This window comes from Dipodomys merriami, unplaced genomic scaffold (genome assembly GCF_024711535.1).
Source record: "Dipodomys merriami isolate MVZ:Mamm:240054 unplaced genomic scaffold, mDipMer1.0.p SCAF_59, whole genome shotgun sequence".
NCBI lineage: Eukaryota > Metazoa > Chordata > Mammalia > Rodentia > Heteromyidae > Dipodomys > Dipodomys merriami.
In genome coordinates, this window is record NW_027206168.1 from 5,630,611 (window position 1) to 5,649,973 (window position 19,363).

General features: G+C 50.2%; 1 protein-coding gene across 8 annotated transcripts in view; it reads left to right on the forward strand.

Annotated features, from left to right (window-relative positions):
• Wscd1 (WSC domain containing 1) overlaps positions 1 to 19,363 on the forward strand; it is a 149,029-nt gene that overhangs the window by 121,898 nt on the left and 7,768 nt on the right. For all 8 annotated transcript variants that reach the window (XM_070001717.1, XM_070001711.1, XM_070001713.1 and 5 more), the window contains exons 4-7: positions 1,277 to 1,461; positions 4,743 to 4,864; positions 15,194 to 15,353; positions 17,298 to 17,462. In XM_070001717.1, the coding sequence (XP_069857818.1) occupies positions 1,277 to 1,461; positions 4,743 to 4,864; positions 15,194 to 15,353; positions 17,298 to 17,462 (632 nt within the window). The remainder of the gene's footprint in view (positions 1 to 1,276; positions 1,462 to 4,742; positions 4,865 to 15,193; positions 15,354 to 17,297; positions 17,463 to 19,363) is intronic.

The following is a 19,363-nucleotide window of genomic DNA, read 5'->3' on the forward strand; positions in this document are numbered from 1 at the left end:
GTGTTAGGAAAAGCATCTCTACCTTGTGTTTATAATGAGATTTGCTTTTTTTGATGCTGCCAGTGTCCCTATTGCTTTCCAGACATTTGCCACCAGCCTCAGATGACCACTACCACCCGGGACCTCAGGGCATTGTGTGGACATAGGTGCACACTGGGAAGACAGGCAGAAGAACAGCACACACACAGCACGATGCATCCGTTTCAGTCACTTTATAACCTTTCATATTGTGTGTGTGTATGTGTGTGTGTGTGTGGGTTGGTACCATGGCTTGAACTCAGGGCTTTATGCTCTTGCTTATCTTTCTTGCTCACAGCTAGCCCTCCTACTATGGGAGCCACACTCCCAGGCTAGCATTTTGCTGGTTAAGTGGAAATAGAATCCCACAGACTTTTCTGCCCTGACTTCAAAGCACAATTTTCAGATCTCAGCCTCCTCAGTATTCTGAGATTACTGGTGTGAGCAACCAGCACCAACTGTCATTCACATTTTTCTATCAATAGCAGCTAATGATCCTCCATGTTATGGATGGAGAAACTGAGGCTGGAGAAAGAAAGAACAAGGTCCCTGCTCCAATGCTTCGTAGCTTAGAGCTGAAACTGAGCATGCCTGATCTCCTTTAGTCTCATAACAGTTAAAGCTGAGACAGAAGTGGTGTGGGATTTGCCTTCTTGGCCTTTCACACCATTATCTACCTAGAAGGGAGTTTGGAAACATGACCATCCCTATAGCTACGATCTGTTATGATGTGTGATAGGCTCCATTTCCAGTCTTCCTTTACTATAGCAATGGTTCACTAGAGAACAGGGGGTAGAGAAGTGGTTGTTGGACAAGGGACCATGTGGTAGGGCCATGCACAGTATGACAGGATGTAGGTCACATACATGGGGCCAATGCTGAGTCTGCCTTGAATCTGTACGGTTGCCGGGAGCCTGTTACTGAATGGTAGGAGGTATATCATCTTCTGTGACAGTGTTCATACCATGCACTTAGCAGTCACCACTACTGAGAACCCGCTCCCTACACCACCAACTTACTCCCTTGGTGATGGCATCTTAGAAGAGAGGCTCAGGGATGCTACAACAGATCAGGGAAGACAAACTGTGTATTACAAAGACAGCCATTGTTCCCTGGACTTACTGAGCTGACTGATAACTCCGTTAGGTTCTGCCTCCCTCCTCTGGCCATGGGCCCTGGCTCCTCCCTCCCCCCCTGCAGACAGCATCTCCTGCCTGAGTTCCATTCGTCTCCTAGCCCAGGGCTTGTGTCCCTGCAGGTCCTACATCTACGCAGGTTTGGAGGCCGGTGCAGAGTGCTACTGCGGGAACCGACTGCCTGCAACGCGTGCTGGCCTGCAGGAGTGCAACCAGGAGTGCAAAGGGGAGAAGGGCACAGCGTGCGGTGCCAGCGATCGGCTCTCCGTCTACCGTGTGGACATGCTGCAGCCGAGCTCCAGGAAGCGTGAGTGTGCCAGTCCCCGCCCCAGCCCTGCACCTCTGTCCCTTGTGCTCTGCCTGCCTCGTCCGCACACATGGGGCAGCATGTGCTCCCTCCCTATTCCTGCACCTGGAAGGGTGTGGAGGGGGTGTTGAGGCCCATCAGAGTTAAATAACTATGTGAGTTCATCACTAGGCATACCTTACCTATTCCTTGCAAGAGACACTGATCAGGAAGCCCAGATATGTCTCACACATGCTGTGTGGCCCTAAACAATTCACTTGCCCTCTCAGTTTTGCAAGCTGCCTTGGATCTATAAACTGCCTAGCCATTAAACACTTCGAATACCAGATTGGATTTCATCAACATTATTTTAAATGGGTAGCTTGACCAGTAGGAAAGTAAGACACCCTGTGGGCCAGGAAGTAAAGAGGAAACTAGGACCCACACTTGTAAGAAACACAGGTGGTGCTGTGTCACCCTAGGTCTCAGTGAAGAGATGCTACTCCAAGGTGGGTGTAGGTGTCAATGTCTAAACAGGACAGGAGAGGAGGCCTCATAAAGTTAGAACTCAATATGAAGTATAAACCAGCCAGGAATGTGCATTAGAAGGTAATGAAAGTAATAACCTACCAGTTCAGAGAGATGGGAAGAGAGTTGGTCTGTTTTGACTTAAATATTCTAATGATTTGTAACTACCATCTTGCATTTTTGAGTTTATGGGGTTCCAATTTACATGTAGCACCTCATCCCAAAAACCTCTGTATAAAAATTGTTTCTGGGCTATGTGGAAGCATCTGACAGACACTTTTGGGAGTTAGGGGTCAAGCATTCCCATCAGAAGATAAGCTTACAATTTAGAATTACAGAACTCAAGAGGAAATCCTCAACCACGAGAATAAACAGAGACCCAAGCAGCAGGTTTTTAAGTAAGAGAGCTGCCAAATGCTAATGATGCCAAAGGAGTCCCAGGTAGATGGATTGGAAGCCCAGCACCGTGCTTAGTGCTAGGCCCAGATCCACATGCTCTCGCTACAGAGGCTCCCTCATGGATGGACAGGGCTGTACAGGTTCACAGAGGCTGGGAACCATCACTGACTCAGCTAGAGGGACCAGGCTGGGAAGAAATGGTACTTCCCTTTCCCAGGCAGATAGGGGACTACAGGCCACTGTGGCACAGCTCAGATGTCCCACCCCACCATGAACTTACAGACACAACCACCACTGTCCGTGGTCCCAGAAATAAGGGTCCTGGAGCCTCCTGGTTTGATTCACAAGTAGAGCAGCGCTGGGGGCTGAAGTGGCAGGTCACACACACCACCTACAGAAGGCTCTGTGGGAGGAAGGCTCTCCCAGAAAGAGTGAATTGCAAAGTAGTTCAAAATCCCCACCATGAGGCATTCTGGGGAGCCTAATAGCGACCCATGCCCCTGCAGATGGGTCACAGCACTGGAGGGCAGTGCAGGGATGCTCATACACTTTCTGCATTCAAGAGGCCCAGAAAGGGCCATGGGCACAAGGTTGAACTCTTTATCCTGAAGATTCACTCAGGAGTCCATTGACTACACAGATGCTCATTGTCACTTCCTCTGTACCCGGCTCCCAAGGACCGCACAGCCCAATGCTACCTTCCTACTATCTCTTACTACTTCAAGTTCAAACAACATTAGTCTTACCTCTGATCCTGAGCAAGCACCAAACCTGTGTGTGGATTCCAGACCTACCCTTTTGTCCATGGTCATGATGCCCAGCTGAGCATTTTATGTCTACTGTGCGCCAGCTGAGGGGCAAGCTGGCTTGGTGATTGAGACCAGCTCCTGATCTTATGTCCACCCAATGTATGACCATGGGGTCAGCACTGCCCCTAGGGGGCTGATCTTTGTGCCTGCCACTTTGTTCCCAAGGGACACTGTCACAGGCAACCAGGAGACCACCGGTGATAAACTGCAGCTTTGACTAGCAAGACACCCCGCCCTCACAGGGAGCAGGTGCACGAGTGTGTGGTGCAGGATGGAGCCAAGGCTGACCCCAACAGCTCATCAGTGTATCACACCAGTGGTATCCTTTGGCCCCGAGTGTTCCTCGGGCTCTCCCCCAGGGACACACTTGAGTTTCAAGCTAGCCACAGACAGTGGTGGGACCTGACCCCAGGCCTGCAGACGCTGAGCTCTGCACAGGCTGCTTTCCTTCTGAGCCTGGGCCTTCATTCCCAGGTCTGGGCTTCCAGACCCAGGGCTTGGCCCTGCCCAGGCAGGGCGCCATCATAGGTGGTTTCCCAATGTCAGGGGAGAAGGGACAGCATGGAGCCTTGGGAGACCTTGTATGTAAAGGAGTGTGAGGGTGAGAATCACTGTCTCTCTCAGAGAGACACACTGATAAGTCTGGAAATAAATACAAGCAATTGATGCCAGAACCTTCCAAAAGGTTCGCTCAGTACCAAGGGAGCCAAGAAGGGAATCTGGGATCATCCCCAGAAGGTCTGGAGAACAACTTGGCAAGAAGCTTGCTTTGTGACATGGGTTTGGGAAATATTCCTAGAATCCATGTGGAAGTTCAAGACCAGACGAGGCCAGCCTTGCTTAGAACGGAGCAGAGCGGCCTGACTCTGGCAGCAGAGCGGCAAGGAATGGCAGGATTTCACCTTTCCATGTCTCCTTGACCTTTCCTACATTTTCTCAGAAACTCTTAGAGAGGTTTTTTTCTTTTGACAGAATATCAGTCTAGCCAGGTGCACATCTGTAATCCTAGCTAATCAAGAGACAGATCTGAGGGTTGCAGTTCAAAGCCAGGCCCCAGGAAGGAAACTCCATGAGACTCTGATCTCCATGATTCACCAGAAAACCAGAAGTAGAGCTGTGGCTCAAAGTGGTAGAGCATTAACCTTGACCACAAAGAGCTCAGGGACAGTGCTCAGGCCTTAAATTCAAATCCCACAACTGACTAAATAAATGAACAAATAGATACATAAACTAAAAAAGAATATCAGCCTCTTAGAGTCACTTACTATGGAATGGAGCACTATCTAAATTTGTTGATTGAAGGAAAGAAGGAAAGACGGACATCATCTTCTAAGAGAAGAGAATCCGGAGCCAACAGCTTCGGTGAAGTTGTCTGTTATCCATGACCCTTGGTGACTCCACTCCACACCTGGCTTCTCTTAGAAGCATGGCTCACTTGCACCCTGACCAGGAGGGTTTCCGTCTCTGACCCCAGTCTGGCAATCCAAAGCCAGTATTTTCCCTGATGATAGGCACCAGCAACCACAGACATGACTTCTTACAGAAGACCCATGTCCTTTCTTACAGGGCAGACTGCCACCTACCGAGGGTGTTTCCGACTGCCAGAGAACAGCACCAACGCCTTCTCAACTGCCCTGATCCAGGCCAACATGACGGTGGAGACATGCTCAGAATTTTGCTCCCAGAAAGTAAGAGCCTTTTAATCATCCAGGGCAGGAAGGGGCAGGGCAGGTAGGTTATGCTTACCCTCTCTGGCAACATGAGTGCAAACTGAGGAGCAAGGTGTGGATCTCAACCACTTGGTGTCCTGGAAGGCAAGGGCAGCTCAAAGCCAGCACTAGAAGTTTGAGTCTGGTGGGGGAATGGTCAGTGAAGGTTGTAAAGCTGAAAGGAAATTGCTTTTCTGGAAGTGAGCTCTTGGCACAAGTATCAGATGGTAAATTGACTTTGTGTGGACATACGGAGATGTTGGCTGGGGGCGTGGGAATCACTGATGGATTTTTCCACTGTCACTGCGTTGGGCTTGAACCTAACTCAATGACCATGGTCACACCTGCTCCTTTGGTTCAGCCTGGAGTGAAGAGGAAGCTGTGAGCGCAAGGGCTGGACTGGGCAGCGAGGCCACTGTCCCTGCCCAATGCTCATTTGGGAAAGGAGCTGGTCAAGAGCAGGTGGGACTTGCAAATAAGCACGGCCAGAAACGTGTGAAGGCAGCTGCTGAGACCCAGAGGCCATGTCCAGAGAGTGCTGAAGCCTGGCGCACTGGGGTCCAGTAGCCTCCAGATGGGGTGACTGCACAGGTATTTTGGCCTTGATGACTCTGGGCTGGGGACTGCAAGAGCTGTGGCTGTTCTGATGCTCATAGCTTTGGTGGGCTATGGTACCCGAGAGCTTAATAAAGGCTAAAGGAGAAGGAGGGCTTGGCCTGTGATGATGCTGATGACCACAAAGCTAATATTTATTAGTCATGGAATCCATGCAAGGCATATCTGAAGCACAGTACCCGTGGTCACTCATTTAATCCTCTCAACGCCCCTATATAATAGGCACTGTGGTTATCTACCTTTGGCAGGTGGGGAAACTGAGGCAGAGAACTCAAGCATTCTTTACTGGTGGGGTCTGGACTTGGCCTCAGCTGGCTGCCCGGCCTTCTAATGGTTTGAAGGATGCAGGGTGGGTTTTATGGAGGCAGATGTGAGGGGGCAATGCAATGTGTCCCCCCCCTCCACACACCATCCATACATACCTTCACTGGGAGGGTGCTGCTGTCTTCCAGCTTCTCAGATCCTTGGCACTCTGGAGACTGCCCCTCCTCTCCCGCTGCCCTATCCCCCACGGAGGGAGAACAAAGCCATTTACAGGTGCCTTCCTCTCCCTGGAGTGCATCCTCTGAAGTGTCTCTACTGCACCACTAGCACTTCTGCAGATTGCCAGGGATGCCTGAGTGTCAGGTTCACTGGACACCATGCAGCCAGCCCAGCAGACAGGTTCTGGTTTACAGACATCCAGCTTAGGGATCTGTTTTTCTCTCATCCTCCAAGGAGCAGAGCTCCTAGGGGAAGAAGTGAGGAAGGCAGTCGAACTATCTGAAAAGGGCTTGGGTGCCTGCCTGGCTTCAGCCTGCCAGGGAAGAGACCACCCCCTTAGAGCAGCTTGTACCCCTGTGGATCCCAGCCGTGCAGAGAGACTGCTCCACTGAAACACAACAGAACACCTCCCAGAATCCAATAGACTGAAGACAGACTTCCCTGGAGCACAGCACGCAGAGCTTATGAAGGGCTCAGGGCAGGCTGGGCACCCTCCAGTGGGAAAACTATGGTTGGGGCAGAGACAGGGAAATGGGAAGGAACAGGAATAAAGGGAACCAGCCATCCTTGTGGCTGTTGGTCCTGAGGGCTTTTGATAGGTGTTGAGTGGGTCATACGTTCATATTAAACAAGGCAGAAAGACAGGAGGAAATGCCTAGTGAGGAAGCCGGCTCCCTCCTGAGTCTCTTCTTTCCAGCCCCTGCCTTGATAGCAGTCCATCTACCACCCTTGTGATAGATGACCTTCTTGTGGTCACTTTTTCTTTTCTTTCCTTTCTTTTGTTTTGTTTTTGGTGCCAGTCCCAGGTCTTAAACTCAGAGCCTGCGCACTATCTCTGAATTTTTGTGCTCAAGGTTAGCCTTCTACCACGTGAGCCACAGCTCCACTCCCAGCTTATTTTGGTGTTTAATTGGAGATGAGAGTCTCATTGACATTCCTGTCTGGTCTGACTTTGAATGTTGATCCTCAGATGTCAGCCTCCTGAGTAACTACGATTCCAGGCATGAGCCACCACCTTCTTATGGTGGAGATGGAATATTCAGTCCCTCTCATTCTCACCTGGCCTTCACAAACCCCAAGATGATGAAGGCTTTAGCACTCTGTTATCTAGAACCTGTCAGAGTCCATCCATCTGGAGACTTCCAGACCTCCGTGGAAAGTGATCTTCTGGTCTTTTCTTTCCTTTTTCACAGACAGCCTGTAGTTCATGAACCAGCTCCCTGCTCTTAAGCATGTAGGTTGTTTTGAGTCTTTTGCTTTTATAAACAACGCTGCAGTATTTATCACTTAAAAAAATGCTGGTACTAGTATTTGAACTCAGAGCCTTGCGCTCTTGCTTAGCTATTTCACTCAACATTGGCACTCTACCATTTTGGCCACATCTCCACTTTCAGCTTTTTGATGGTTAATTGGAATTTGAACCATGACCTCCTGAGTAGCTAGGATTAGAAATATGAGCCAGCAGACCATGGCTCATTGGCCCTCTTTTTAATGAGTAAACCTAGAAGAAAAAAGCTTACCCTCCTAACAGATATTGTGTGTCTTTGATCATATTGCACTGTTGCCCTTGGCAAAAGCTGTACTAACTCCTGCCCCCTTCTAGCAATGTGTATGTAAATGTGTGTGTGAGTGAGTGGTGTGTGTGTGTGTGTGTGTGTGAGAGAGAGAGAGAGAGAGAGAGAGACAGAGACAGAGACAGAGACAGAGACAGAGACAGAGACAGACAGAGACAGACAGAGACAGAGACAGAGACAGAGAGAGACAGAGAGGAGACCAGCTATCTTCTGTCCCCCCCTCTGGGAAGGGGCTTAAAGCAGCCCTGCAGGCAGGTACCTTGGTATTGCAGTAGCATTTCCCTCTGGGCAGCCCTGTGGGGCCCAGAAATTTCTGCCTTGTGGTTACAAGACAAAAACTTCAAGATCTGAAACTCCTTGACTTCTATTTCCAGCCTTCCTTCATACTGACTGGCTCAAATCCAGATTGCTGCAGCTAAGTACGTGCCAAAAAGTGCCCGCAGGCTCTAGATATCTTAAGCCATTTTATACCACAGCACCTTATCCAGCTCCCCCTTGGGATCCATTTCAAGGGCAAGTTACCTGCTCGGCTCTGGCATGAGCAGCTGGGAACTTTCCAGGTCAGAAGCACGCAGAAAGGGCACACGGAGCTCTTGGAGCATGGCCCCTTCACTCAACCCCATCCCAATTGCCCAGAGGGGTGGGAGGATAGGTTTTCTCTGACGTTTATAGCTGGATGGTTTTGTAGCTGCAAGAAAAGTCACTGCTTTCCAGCTTTCCAGTAGAAAATGGTTCTTAACAAGGCACATTTAGTGTGAGATTTAGCAAAGCATAATTGGTAAGTCAAGCCACTTGCTGAGTTCCAGCAAAGCCTGGAGAACAGCAAGATCCAAAGCCATTCCAAAGGTAGAGGTCATGGTTGGGCAGTGGCCAAGACAGAAACTCAGGTGACTGACATGTGGTAGAGGAAGGCGGTTCTGGAGAGGAGCTGGAGGCATGGCTCAGTAAGTAGAGCACTAGCCAATGAGCGAAAGTGACAGGTAATGAGTTCGAGTTCTGGTCTCAGACCTTAAAAAAATCGTGCTGGAGGGGTCACAGAGGGAAGTAGGCTATAACTTTGGGTAAGGGCTGGAGCCTGTGGGGCGATGTTGGCAGGTGAGCTAGGGAGGTGGGGAACACACTGCGAGAAGTGGACAGGTGCAGGGCCTCAGATGCCTACCTTAACGGTCAGAGCTGTTTGATCTCCTCCTCCCCCACAGAGTGGGAAGAGCAAGCTGTGGATGGTGTGGTAGAGAGGAGGGGTCCTCCTGGCCTGGCACTGTACGGCTATAGGCAGGGAGAGGTGTGAAGCTGATAAACGAGGGGGAGATCTGAGCGACACTACAGGAGCAGAGACCATGTGAAAAGATGGGGGATCTGTCTGGGAGAATGGCAGTACTGTGCCTGTATGCAGTGTGGGAAGTAACTCAGGCCAGTGAGGAAGAGGAACTTTCCATGGATCCTCTTCTTGGGAGTAGTGCTCCTCAGGGTCACCCTCAAAGACATTTGGCAAAGTTGTCGTAGAAGTCGACCTAGGAGCTGGCTGTGGAGTGAGTGATTCCAGATGGGCAAGAACAGAGCCTGGATGTCACATAACCAATGAAAGCACCGTCCAGCCGGCAGAGCAAGCCTGTGGTCCCCAGGCTGGCTGGCCCTGGCCCTTGCCCTTGCCCTTGGGCTCAAGGCCCTTGCTTTGGCCCTGGTGAGTTCTCAGCCCTGAAGATTCCTGATGGGAGTCTGGCTTTATCCCAGAGCAGAGTCCCTAGCTTTGAAACGGTGTGTGCTTTTAGATGAAGAATTGTTTGCTGTAGACTCTCTCTGTGCAGCATCGGGTACTTAGCCATGTCCCTACCCTCTACCCATGATACGCTAATGAATGAGTCACTGGTGACAACTCCAGACAGTAGCCAAAGTCCTTGGAAGGCAAAATCATCCTCTGGTTGCAACACCTGGATCTGGAGATGGAACATCAGCTGGAGGCCCACCCACCCTGGACTCTGCAGTTTAGTCCAAACCACCCAGATGCCTCTGTTTAGACAGTGTCTCAAGAACATTTCTATAGGTTGATTTGATACTATAATCCCCTCAATCTTAGCTTCCCACATAGCTGTGTCCTGCTATGGGGCAGAGAAGGGGGTCTCATGAACTTTTGAAGCCCTAGTTCCTGGCTCTGTTCTTTTCCTTTCCTCTTCCTTTTCCTTCTCTTCTTTTCTTTTTTATAATTATAAATGTCACTACCATGAACATCTTTGAAGATAAACCCTGTGTTCGTTGTTGCTTCCTTGGGCTGTGTGGACAGATGTGCAATTGTGAGGGAGAAGGCTATGGTACTAAGACCTCCCTCCATCTCCCAGGGGGTCTTGGCCCTCGTTTTTCTTCGGGCTGATTGTAAGAAGGCGTGGAACCATGTTCATGTGAGTTCCTTTCCTCGCCCCGACACGTCCTTACTATGGGCTCCTGGGCAGATCACGGAGCGGGGGCAGGGAATGCCTTACCAGATGGTGTAGGACTCAATGATGCAGCGGTGCCTGAGTGTCTCTTGGGCAGTGAGTATTGCAGATGGTGGTTATGATGATAACAAATCATTCCTCTCCCCTTGTGCCTTGCCATCAACACATGGGAGATGTTTAAGATGTTTAAGAAACAGCTTCAGATGTTTCAGAAACAGCTTCTGGTGCTTTGATGGTTCTGAGTCACACAGCTTCTGTCCGGCTCTTGGGTCTTGTGGTGTCTGACTTGACAGGATAGTGGGGGGCGGGGACTAGGTTTGGGTCTGGTATCTGCTGTCTCCTGCTCATGTCTACCAAGGCTTTCCATGCAAGAGGGACCACTTGCCAGGCTCTGGAGACCCTGACCTTTGCCCTAAGCCCTTTCTCTTCTCCATAGAACTGGTAGCCCAGCATCTATTAAGAGTGGAGCAGAGAATGGGGCACTGGTGGCTCACACCTCATCCTAGCTACTCAGGAAGCTGAGATCTGAGGATTGTGGTTCAAAGCCAGCCTAGGCAGCAAAGTCTGTGAGAAGCTTATCTCTAAATAACCACCAGAAAACCAGAAGTGGTGCTGTGGCTTAAAGTGGTAGAGCACTAACCTTGAGCAAAATAGCTCAGGGACAGTACCCAGGCCCATATTCAAGCCCCACCACTGACAAAAAAAAAAGTGTCTCAGGGGCCCAGGCACTGTGAGCCAGATCCACGGAAGGAGACTGGAGTGCCAGCTTCACACAAGGCATGGGGTAGGGGGCGGGGGAGCATAGGCCCATGCTTGGGTCCAGAAGGCTGGTTTCTATGCCCATTCATCTGCCAGGCAAGAGACAGAAACCTGTTGGTTTCCTGCCGCTGAGCCTCAGTTTCCCCTCCTGTGATCTCTGATACCTGTGAAATTTTATACCTTTCTAGAGATCTAAGAATGGTGGTTGAAGAAAGATAGACAACTTGGGTTTATTCCATACTGAATGATCTGTGTATACTGTGGTCCTGGGGCTACAGGCTGAGCCTTTGTGTGGGAGGTCCCCACCCCTACCAGGCAGAGCCTTGCCCTTGCTGCTCCCCACTTCATCCCCATTCCAGACAGTCCAGCCCAGTGTCAGCTATGCAGGATCAGCTTCAGATATAAGCTGATCCACCTCAGACCCGCATCCTCTCTCTGCCCCCCCCCGCCTCTCTCCCCTCTTTCTTTTTCTCTCATTGAAGCGTGGAGTAGGAGGGGGCGCATAGGGAGAGCTGTGAAGTTGGCAGAGAGATAAGATTCATCAATATTTAATTTTTTATGGAAATCATGTCCTAGAAATCCCCAAGGGGCTGAAAATCGTTCTGTGTTTTCAGAACCCAGCGATGTTGCTGAAGCGGTTATGTTGTAAATAAAACCACATTACTGTCTGCAGCTCTCCCGTCGCTCTGCAGACACCCGGAAACTTGACAGTTTAATCTACTCAAAGAAGCAAGAGGGCTCAGGTCACTGATGGGAGCAGCCTGCCTGCCACCCTGAGACCTGAAACTGAGAGTGTGAGCAGGGCTGTGGCCGTGGGGGGGGGGGACTGGCTAGCATTTCCCCAGCAGGCTCCATGTGCTGGGAAGGGCTGTCCTCTGGGTACTGGACAGGATCACTAGCTCAGACGGAGCGGGCTTCTCCAAGCTCATATGCCCACAGATATTTTTGACCCAGTGGAGAGGTCTTACCATGGTGTGCAGCCCATGGCATTGGAGGGCTCAGGGTCTAGAAGGGTCCATTCACTCATTTGTTCACCCATCCATCAGTAGTTGAACAGATACACTTAAATTCTTGTGGACCTAGGCAGATGACAGACAAAGATCATATAGAATGGGTTGTATGGTGACTAGGGGCTGTAGAGAGAATGCAGAAAAAAATATAGGTGGCTACTTGTGAGAAATGAAAGCGTTTGTTCCACGAGAGAATAAATGCAAGACTGCCTCTTATTTACAATGGCTCAAAACTAGAAACAGGCCCGATGTCCAGCAGCAAGGAGGAATCAACATATGGCCAGGCACCGTCCGGAATACTGTATGGCAATGAAAAGGAATGCTCACCTGAAATAGGAAACAACTTGGAGGTTTAAAGCATGTTTTTTTCTGAATGAAAGAAGCTAAGTATTCAAAAATCTCTTTATGTGAGATTCTAGACTATAAATCAGAACTTTGGGTGCCTTGGGTGAGGGAGGGATGCTGGTAAAGGGAAGTTCAGGCCCCCCCTCCCCCAAAACCAGAAGTGCTACATGTCCTGACATACATTCATTAACACATTTGGGTGCATTGCATCCTAGGAGTTATTACAGTTAGAAAGGAAGCAGAGGAATCATGTGTTCATGAAAGTAGACGGGGCACTGCCACTGAAAACGTCTGGCCAGGGAAGAAGGCTTCTCACTGAGAGGGTGACTTGAGGAAGAGAGCAGATGGAGCTGTGAATGCAAAGGTCCTGAGGCAGAAACCTGACTCGTATGGTCAGGGACCAGCAAGAGAGTCATTGCCATAGACGGCTCAGGCTGCTGTAAGATCTAGTGCCACTGAGTGGCTGGCTTACATAGCTAACGTTTCCTTGCCATCAGTTCTGGAGGCTGAAGCCCTCCAGGATCATGGTGTTGGCAGGGTTGGTTTCTCCATTTGGCCTTCGCCTCCTCGCTGGGCTGTCCCTAGGTCTGTGAGCTGTATGTCCTCCCGTCCCCTTCCGAGAGAAATCTGCTCACGTCAGATGAGGTCTGCACCCATGGATTTCCTTCCATTAACTTTGTGAAGACTATTGTCAAATAACTTCTCATTCTGAGACCTGGGGTTCGTACTTAAACCTATGAGCTTGGTGGATGACACAGTCAACATGGACAGGGTGCTGAGCAGGGTACCGGAATGAAGCTGGGGTCTGCCATGGATGGACACAGCTTCTCTGGGGCTGGATGGAGCTGTCCTGTTCTCAGGATCAGATTGCTCTCCACCAGCTCACACCAGAGGGAAAACTCACTTCCCAACAAAGCCAGCTGTGACCGGATTGAGGTCAGACCACAGATCCGGCTTTGTGTTAGGAAATGGCCTGAGTGCCTAAACCTAGACCTTCCCCATGACCCTGCCATACCACTGTCTGGCATCACAAGCCAGGATATGGTGAGGACACCTGCACATCCATGTTCATTGCCGCGCTATTCACAATAGCCAAGATATGCCCACAATAGACAAGTAGATCCAAAAAACATGGTACCTATATAGAATGGAATTTTACACAGCTGTTAAAAAGAATAATATTATGTCATCTGCAGGGAAATGGATAGAACTGGAACAAATCATGTTAAGTGAGGTGAGCCGAGATCAGAGAGACAAACGGTGCATGTTCTCTCTAATATGCAGAAATTCGATCTAAAATACACAGGGATATGATAAATTATACAGGATTCTCGATACTCACACATGGTGAGACCAAAGGAGGAAACTCTTAGAGAAACACAAAGGCACGATGTCTGCTTTTCTCTTTATATTTATATAAAATAACATATATATCGAAACAAACTCCAAGATATGGAGACAAGATTTCTCTTTTTTTAATTTTAACTTTTCTATGTATGGTGTGCTCACGTGTATGTCTTCAGAAGGGTTTGTGGGGAGGGCAAAGAACTTGAGGGGAGAGTACAGGACAGTGATGAAAGTGAGCTAGACAACTCGTGGGTGGAGACTGGAGGGAGGGACTGGAAGAGAATGAGGGAACAGAAGACCCTGGACCAAAGGAAATGTACTCCTTACCTGACTCATGTCATTGTAATCCCTCTGCATGTCACCTGTATAATAACAATAAAGTAAATGATACTTATTAGAAGAAGTAAAGAAATGGCCTAGGAACTGGCTAGACATGGCAATTGGCTTGTCTGCCCCTGGGCTCCTCTGCACCCATTGCAGCAGCCACAATCTGAAGAGAGATGGGAAAGTTCTGGCACCATCCCAGGGCTGCTGGATGCAAGGAGTGGATGGGGTCTGAACTCAGGAACACAGGGAGAGGGGGGTATCATCCCTCAGCACCCCCTCCACAGGCCCTGCATCACTCTCCCATGGCTGGGACGCTCTCCCATCTTACATAAATGCCGAGATTCTCCGCTTCCCCTAGCCACACACAGGAAACACTATTGATTTTCCTTATTTATTTATGAGATTGCTTGCTGTGGGCAAAAAATGAAAAGGTTTGTGCAACGTTTTCCTTTGCACCGAGAGCTTTCCTCCGCCCACTGCCTCCCTCCTCCCACTACTCTGTCATCTCTGAGCTCCAGGAAGCTGGCAGGAGGCTGGCATCTCAGGACCAGGGGACCCAGGGAGGACAGAGATGAAATGGGGCTGGGTGAATCACTTGCCTGGTGCAGAGTGGGTGCTCGGAAATCTGTGGAGGTCGGGGGGGGTGGGGTGAGGTGGGAAGGAAATGGCTGAGTGCATTTGAAGACAACTCCAGCTGATGCCCAATAGAGTAAGGAGACTGAGAATGGCCAACTCTCTGGGTAGCACTTCTTATGTGCCAGCCCAGGGCTGGTCACTTGGTCCTTGCTTCATTTATTCATCATCATGAACATTCAAGCTGGACTTTGATCCCCTTTCAAACATGATTCCTGTCCCAGGTGGTACCACAAGTGAGCAGAGCTCATGTAGAGATCTCAGCTCTCCGCTCTGTAGAGCAGCTGCTCTGCAGGAGAGGCAGGTCCCACTAAGAGATGACCCCTGCCCTGGCCTGGTGGTCACCCTACTCCCACTGGGAAGCCCCATCTGAAGGCACCAGACTGAGCCTTCCAGGCGGGGAGCCATGTCTATACTTTCCCACCCCTTCCATCTTTGGGAAGGTGACCTGGTGATCTGTCTCTATCCGGAAGTGCCACTGCCAGACCGAGGTACAGCTTTGGTCTTTTTCTAGGGAGGCTGGGCCGAGAGTGCCGACCGCTCCTATATTCAATCCCAGGCTCCCTTTCGGCTTCCTGCACTCAGCCGCCCTCTGCCATAGCCACACGCACTGGCCACAAAGCCATTGTGGGCTCCAGCAGGCAGAAGCCTAGCAGAGCCTGGTCACCCCTGGGTTTGGAAGGACAGTGGTCATCTCTGTTGGCAACATAACAGGGAGTCATTCCCTCCATCGTGTCCAGTACCATATCTGTATACCTCCCTCACCTGTGGCTCTCTTCCCTGCAGGAGTTCCCCCTGGCTGTGCTCCGGGGCTGGGAGTGTTACTGTGCCTACCCTACCACCCAGTTCAGCCTACACGATGCGGTGGACAGCTCCCTGTGTGGCCAGGCCCCTGAGGCTCAGAGGCTGGAGGGCTACTGTGACGTCTACCAGACGCCTGTGCAAGGTAGGCTGTGACCACCTCGGGTTGGTGGTGATGCTGGTGTGAGGTTGAGGATGCTTCCAGGCCTAGAGATGCCATGCATGTTGCTCAAGTGCACAGCCTAGGGGTGGGAGAGGGGGCTGTGCAGAGTCCTGAGCAGCTATTGCAGGTTGCTGGAGCAAACAGGATGGGGCCGGGCTGGGGTTGAAGAATCTGAGTCTAGCCAGAGGCTGGTGGCTCACACTTGTAATCCCAGCTACTCAGGTGGCTGAGATCTGAGGATCGTGGTTCAAAGCCAGCCCACGCAGGAAAGTCCATGAGACTGTTATCTCCAATGAACCACCAGAAAACCGGAAGTGGAGCTGTGGCCCAAAGTGGGTAGTGTTATATGCGAGAAAACAGAGAACCCACATTTTGAGAAATCAAATTGGGAATCTTTATTAGAAGGACAGTGGCTGCAGGCAGACTCTTGTCATATAGACCTGTAGCCCCACAAATATACTTAACACTGTCAGAAAAATGAGCCTTGAGAGCAGGGGAGGAAGGAAAGAGAAGAAAAAGCATACCAACAAACCAGGTCAGCTCTAATGGAGAGTGGAAGTAGGATGCCATGGTGACTGACATAACACAGGACACGAGGCATGGTGTAATGGCGCCTGAGCTGATCTGGGCCTAAATAGGGTCAGATCAGGGCTCAAGGTCACTGGGACCTTAACACCCAAGACAGGCAGCCCAACACTGCCTCTAGGCATTCAAGAGACTTCCCTGCCTCCACCATGAAGACAAGATGGCACCAGCTAAACCCAATTCCCTATCATCCAACACATGGCCAAGATGGTGCCAGTTAGATTCAGCATCTCTACTTCAATAGAGCACTAGCCTTAAGCAGAAGAGCTCAGGGACAGTGCCCAGGCCCTGAGTCTAAGCCCCACCACCACCACCACCACCAACCACAAAAGAAACTGAGTCTCTGTGGGGATGATGGTGTCAGTGGGTGAGCAGAGGGGCAGTGATGCCAGGCATTGGGCAGCCCAGGACCAGGCCTGGGGGCCTCTAGCTCTGGTGTCCACCTTTGTATGAGTATCGGGTCCACCCCAGCCAGCCTTGGGTGTGCAAGTACAGGCAAGGAAGGAGGAGAGCTCCCACTAGGGCCTGCCCTCTGCTGATTTCCTGTGCTGCTTTCCCTTTTTATTTTTAGGGATTTTTTTTCATTTTATTTTAGTTAATTTGCTATTTATTTAGCAATACAAGAGATTAAACTCGGGACATTACACTGCTAGGCAGATGCTGTTCCACTTGAGTCATGCCCCCAGCCTTATTTTTTTGCCATAGTCGTTTATGGGATATGCTTGCCCATGTATCCATAGACCGGTTGGACTAAGATTCTCCTTGTTGAGCTTCCCATGTGGCCATGCGGCAGGGACCAAAAGCATGCACTACGAAGCCCAGCTATTGGATGAGATAGAGTTTCATGAGCTTTGAACTATGATCCTCTCAGTGTCTGCCTTATGAGCATCTGGGATTACAGGCATGAGGTACCATGCCAGGCTCTCATGTGCTTCTTGCACTAGCCCTGGGAAGAAAGATGCGACTACACACCTGCATTTAGCTCACCCTTGCATTGTGTGGCACAGCGTGGCATGGCCACCCCCTCATTACCATAGCTACTCTAGCAGCCATGGTTTGGCTATGGTTATAGAAACAGAGCGTGTGCATGTCCCCAGTGGGCTGACCCCACCCCCTCACACTGCAGGATAGACCTGACTTCTGTTGTCATGGGACTTTCTTTGGACAGCTACCAACCTAGGCAGCCAAGGTGTAGGCAGCAAATCCCTTTTCCCTCCTAGCTCCCGCTGTTCCCATCTGTGACATGGGAGCTGTGGTAGTCCATGTCTATGGAAGGCAGCCCAGCAGTGGGTCTCTGGTCAAGGTGGGGTTGTAACTGGGTGGTGACTTCTGGGCTTTCAGATACCCGGTGCACAGACAGGAGGTTCCTGCCCCACAAATCCCAGGTGTTTGTGGCCTTGTCCAGCTTCCCAGGAGCTGGGAACACATGGGCCAGGCACCTCATTGAACACGCCACTGGCTTCTACACCGGCAGCTACTACTTCGATGGAACACTCTACAACAAAGGTGAGTGATGGCTTCCAGCTTCTGAGTTGGGATGAAGTTGCCCTCCAGGGGCCACTGTGTCCTCTCCTCTAAACACCTCCTCCAAGCACCAGTGCACATGGTGAGAATGACCTGGAGCTTTCTAGAACAGCTTCCCAAGCCGCACCCCTGGAGTCTGCCTCAGCTCATCTGCTGCTGCAGGCCTGGCAATGTGTATTCCTGACACACTTGCAGGGAGCGGGGCAGTCAGTGCTGTCGATAGGAGATAGAGCCTGTTCCAGATCCAAAGCCAAGGGCTTACCGCTCACATTCCCCTTTCACAAACATTTCTTGAATTTTCCTTAATTTTCAGGACCCTTAATCATTAGGAGCGAATCTCACTTAATCTGCTCATTCCTTATTTTATTTTTTAAAACAAGGACTAACTCATCAACATGCAATTTCCTTTAAATAGATCCAGAAACCTTCAAGAGTTTTATGATTTCTAATCTTTCCCTTGTAGAAATGAGAGGCTTCATTATGCCAAGTAAATTAACTTAAATATCTCGAGCCTGTGTGCTGTTTAAGAATGAAGAACCGCAGACGAGTCAAGTGGTGTCTAAATTTGGCAAGATTTATTTGTCTGTTGTCAAGTGTCACAGCGCTTTCTCTGGATTTCTCAACCAGAGTTTGGTTTAGGAAAAGATGCTACTAGCAGAAGTAATCTAAAGAAACAGAAACTTCCAGAACTTGAGCTCTCACTCATAATCGTCTTGGTCTGGTTGGGAAAAAGCCATGGTAGGCCCCAGTCATCTAGACTGGTAATCCTGAGGATGAGAGATGCCAGCACATAGGAAGGTTGACTAAATGTGCTTCCAGTGCTCAATCTATCCACCTGGTCCAGCTAGAAGGCCCCTGCCTTATTCTCACAACTGGCTCCTTTGGTACTGTATGACAGAGGGATCCAAAGACTGTAGCCAGCTGTAAGAGTTGTGATGACTGCCTCAGAGATGCTTCAGCAGAAATTAGCCTCTCAGCATAAGATTTACAGAACTGGTTGGATGTAGGCAGTGACCCCAGAGCACTGGCAGGGTGATGACACATACATTCGAAACTCACAAGACAGCTCCAGGGACTGGAACCTGCTATGGGTGGTGAATGTGATCTGAGCTGCAGAACTGCTGGAGTCCTGTGAGGTACCCTCTGTCTCAGGGCCATGCAACACATGATCGCAGGTGTGCTCAGCCTGATGGTAGCATTCTTCTTTTCATAGTGTTCCCTGGTTGTTGGACAAAACAAAGCAAAGCAAAGGCCTTTGATGTGTGGCACAGGAAGTGAGGAATTGGGAACTTGCATAGAGTTCCACTGTGTAAACACAGACTCCCAGGTTAGAGAGACTGGCATTTTTCCAGTATTTGGGTCCCTGCTGCTTGCTGTAGCTTCAGATGCTGCCCAGCTCTTCATGGGCAGATGAGAGGATTCATTTTGTTTCCTAAAGCCTAAGACAAGCTCGTGGAATGAATGGAGCTGTCTCCCAGAGCCTGCTGAATAGGCTTTCTGAGGACATGGCCTGGAGACTAGTCTTAGTGACATTTTTCCAGGATGCCTTATGTGACACTCCCCACTCCCAACCCCCCCATCCTCCCAGCCCATCTGCTCTCCCTTTCTACTTGGTCACTCCACCACTAGGCCGTGAGCTGTAGCTTGGAGTCAGGGTCTTATCCTTCAGGACTGATTTAAAATCCGACACGGTGAGCTCATCCCAAGCTCGGTAGCGTCCTGTGTGCCTGTGTGGATGGATGGAGACATGGGGGAGGGGAGGGGCTGGCCTTCTTACCAGTTGTCCTGAAGACTCTGAATGCCCAGTGCTATACCAGGGGCCAAAGAAGGAGACAGGCTACAGAGCGGCTGGTCTCCACTTGTAGATACCAGGCCCTGCCTCC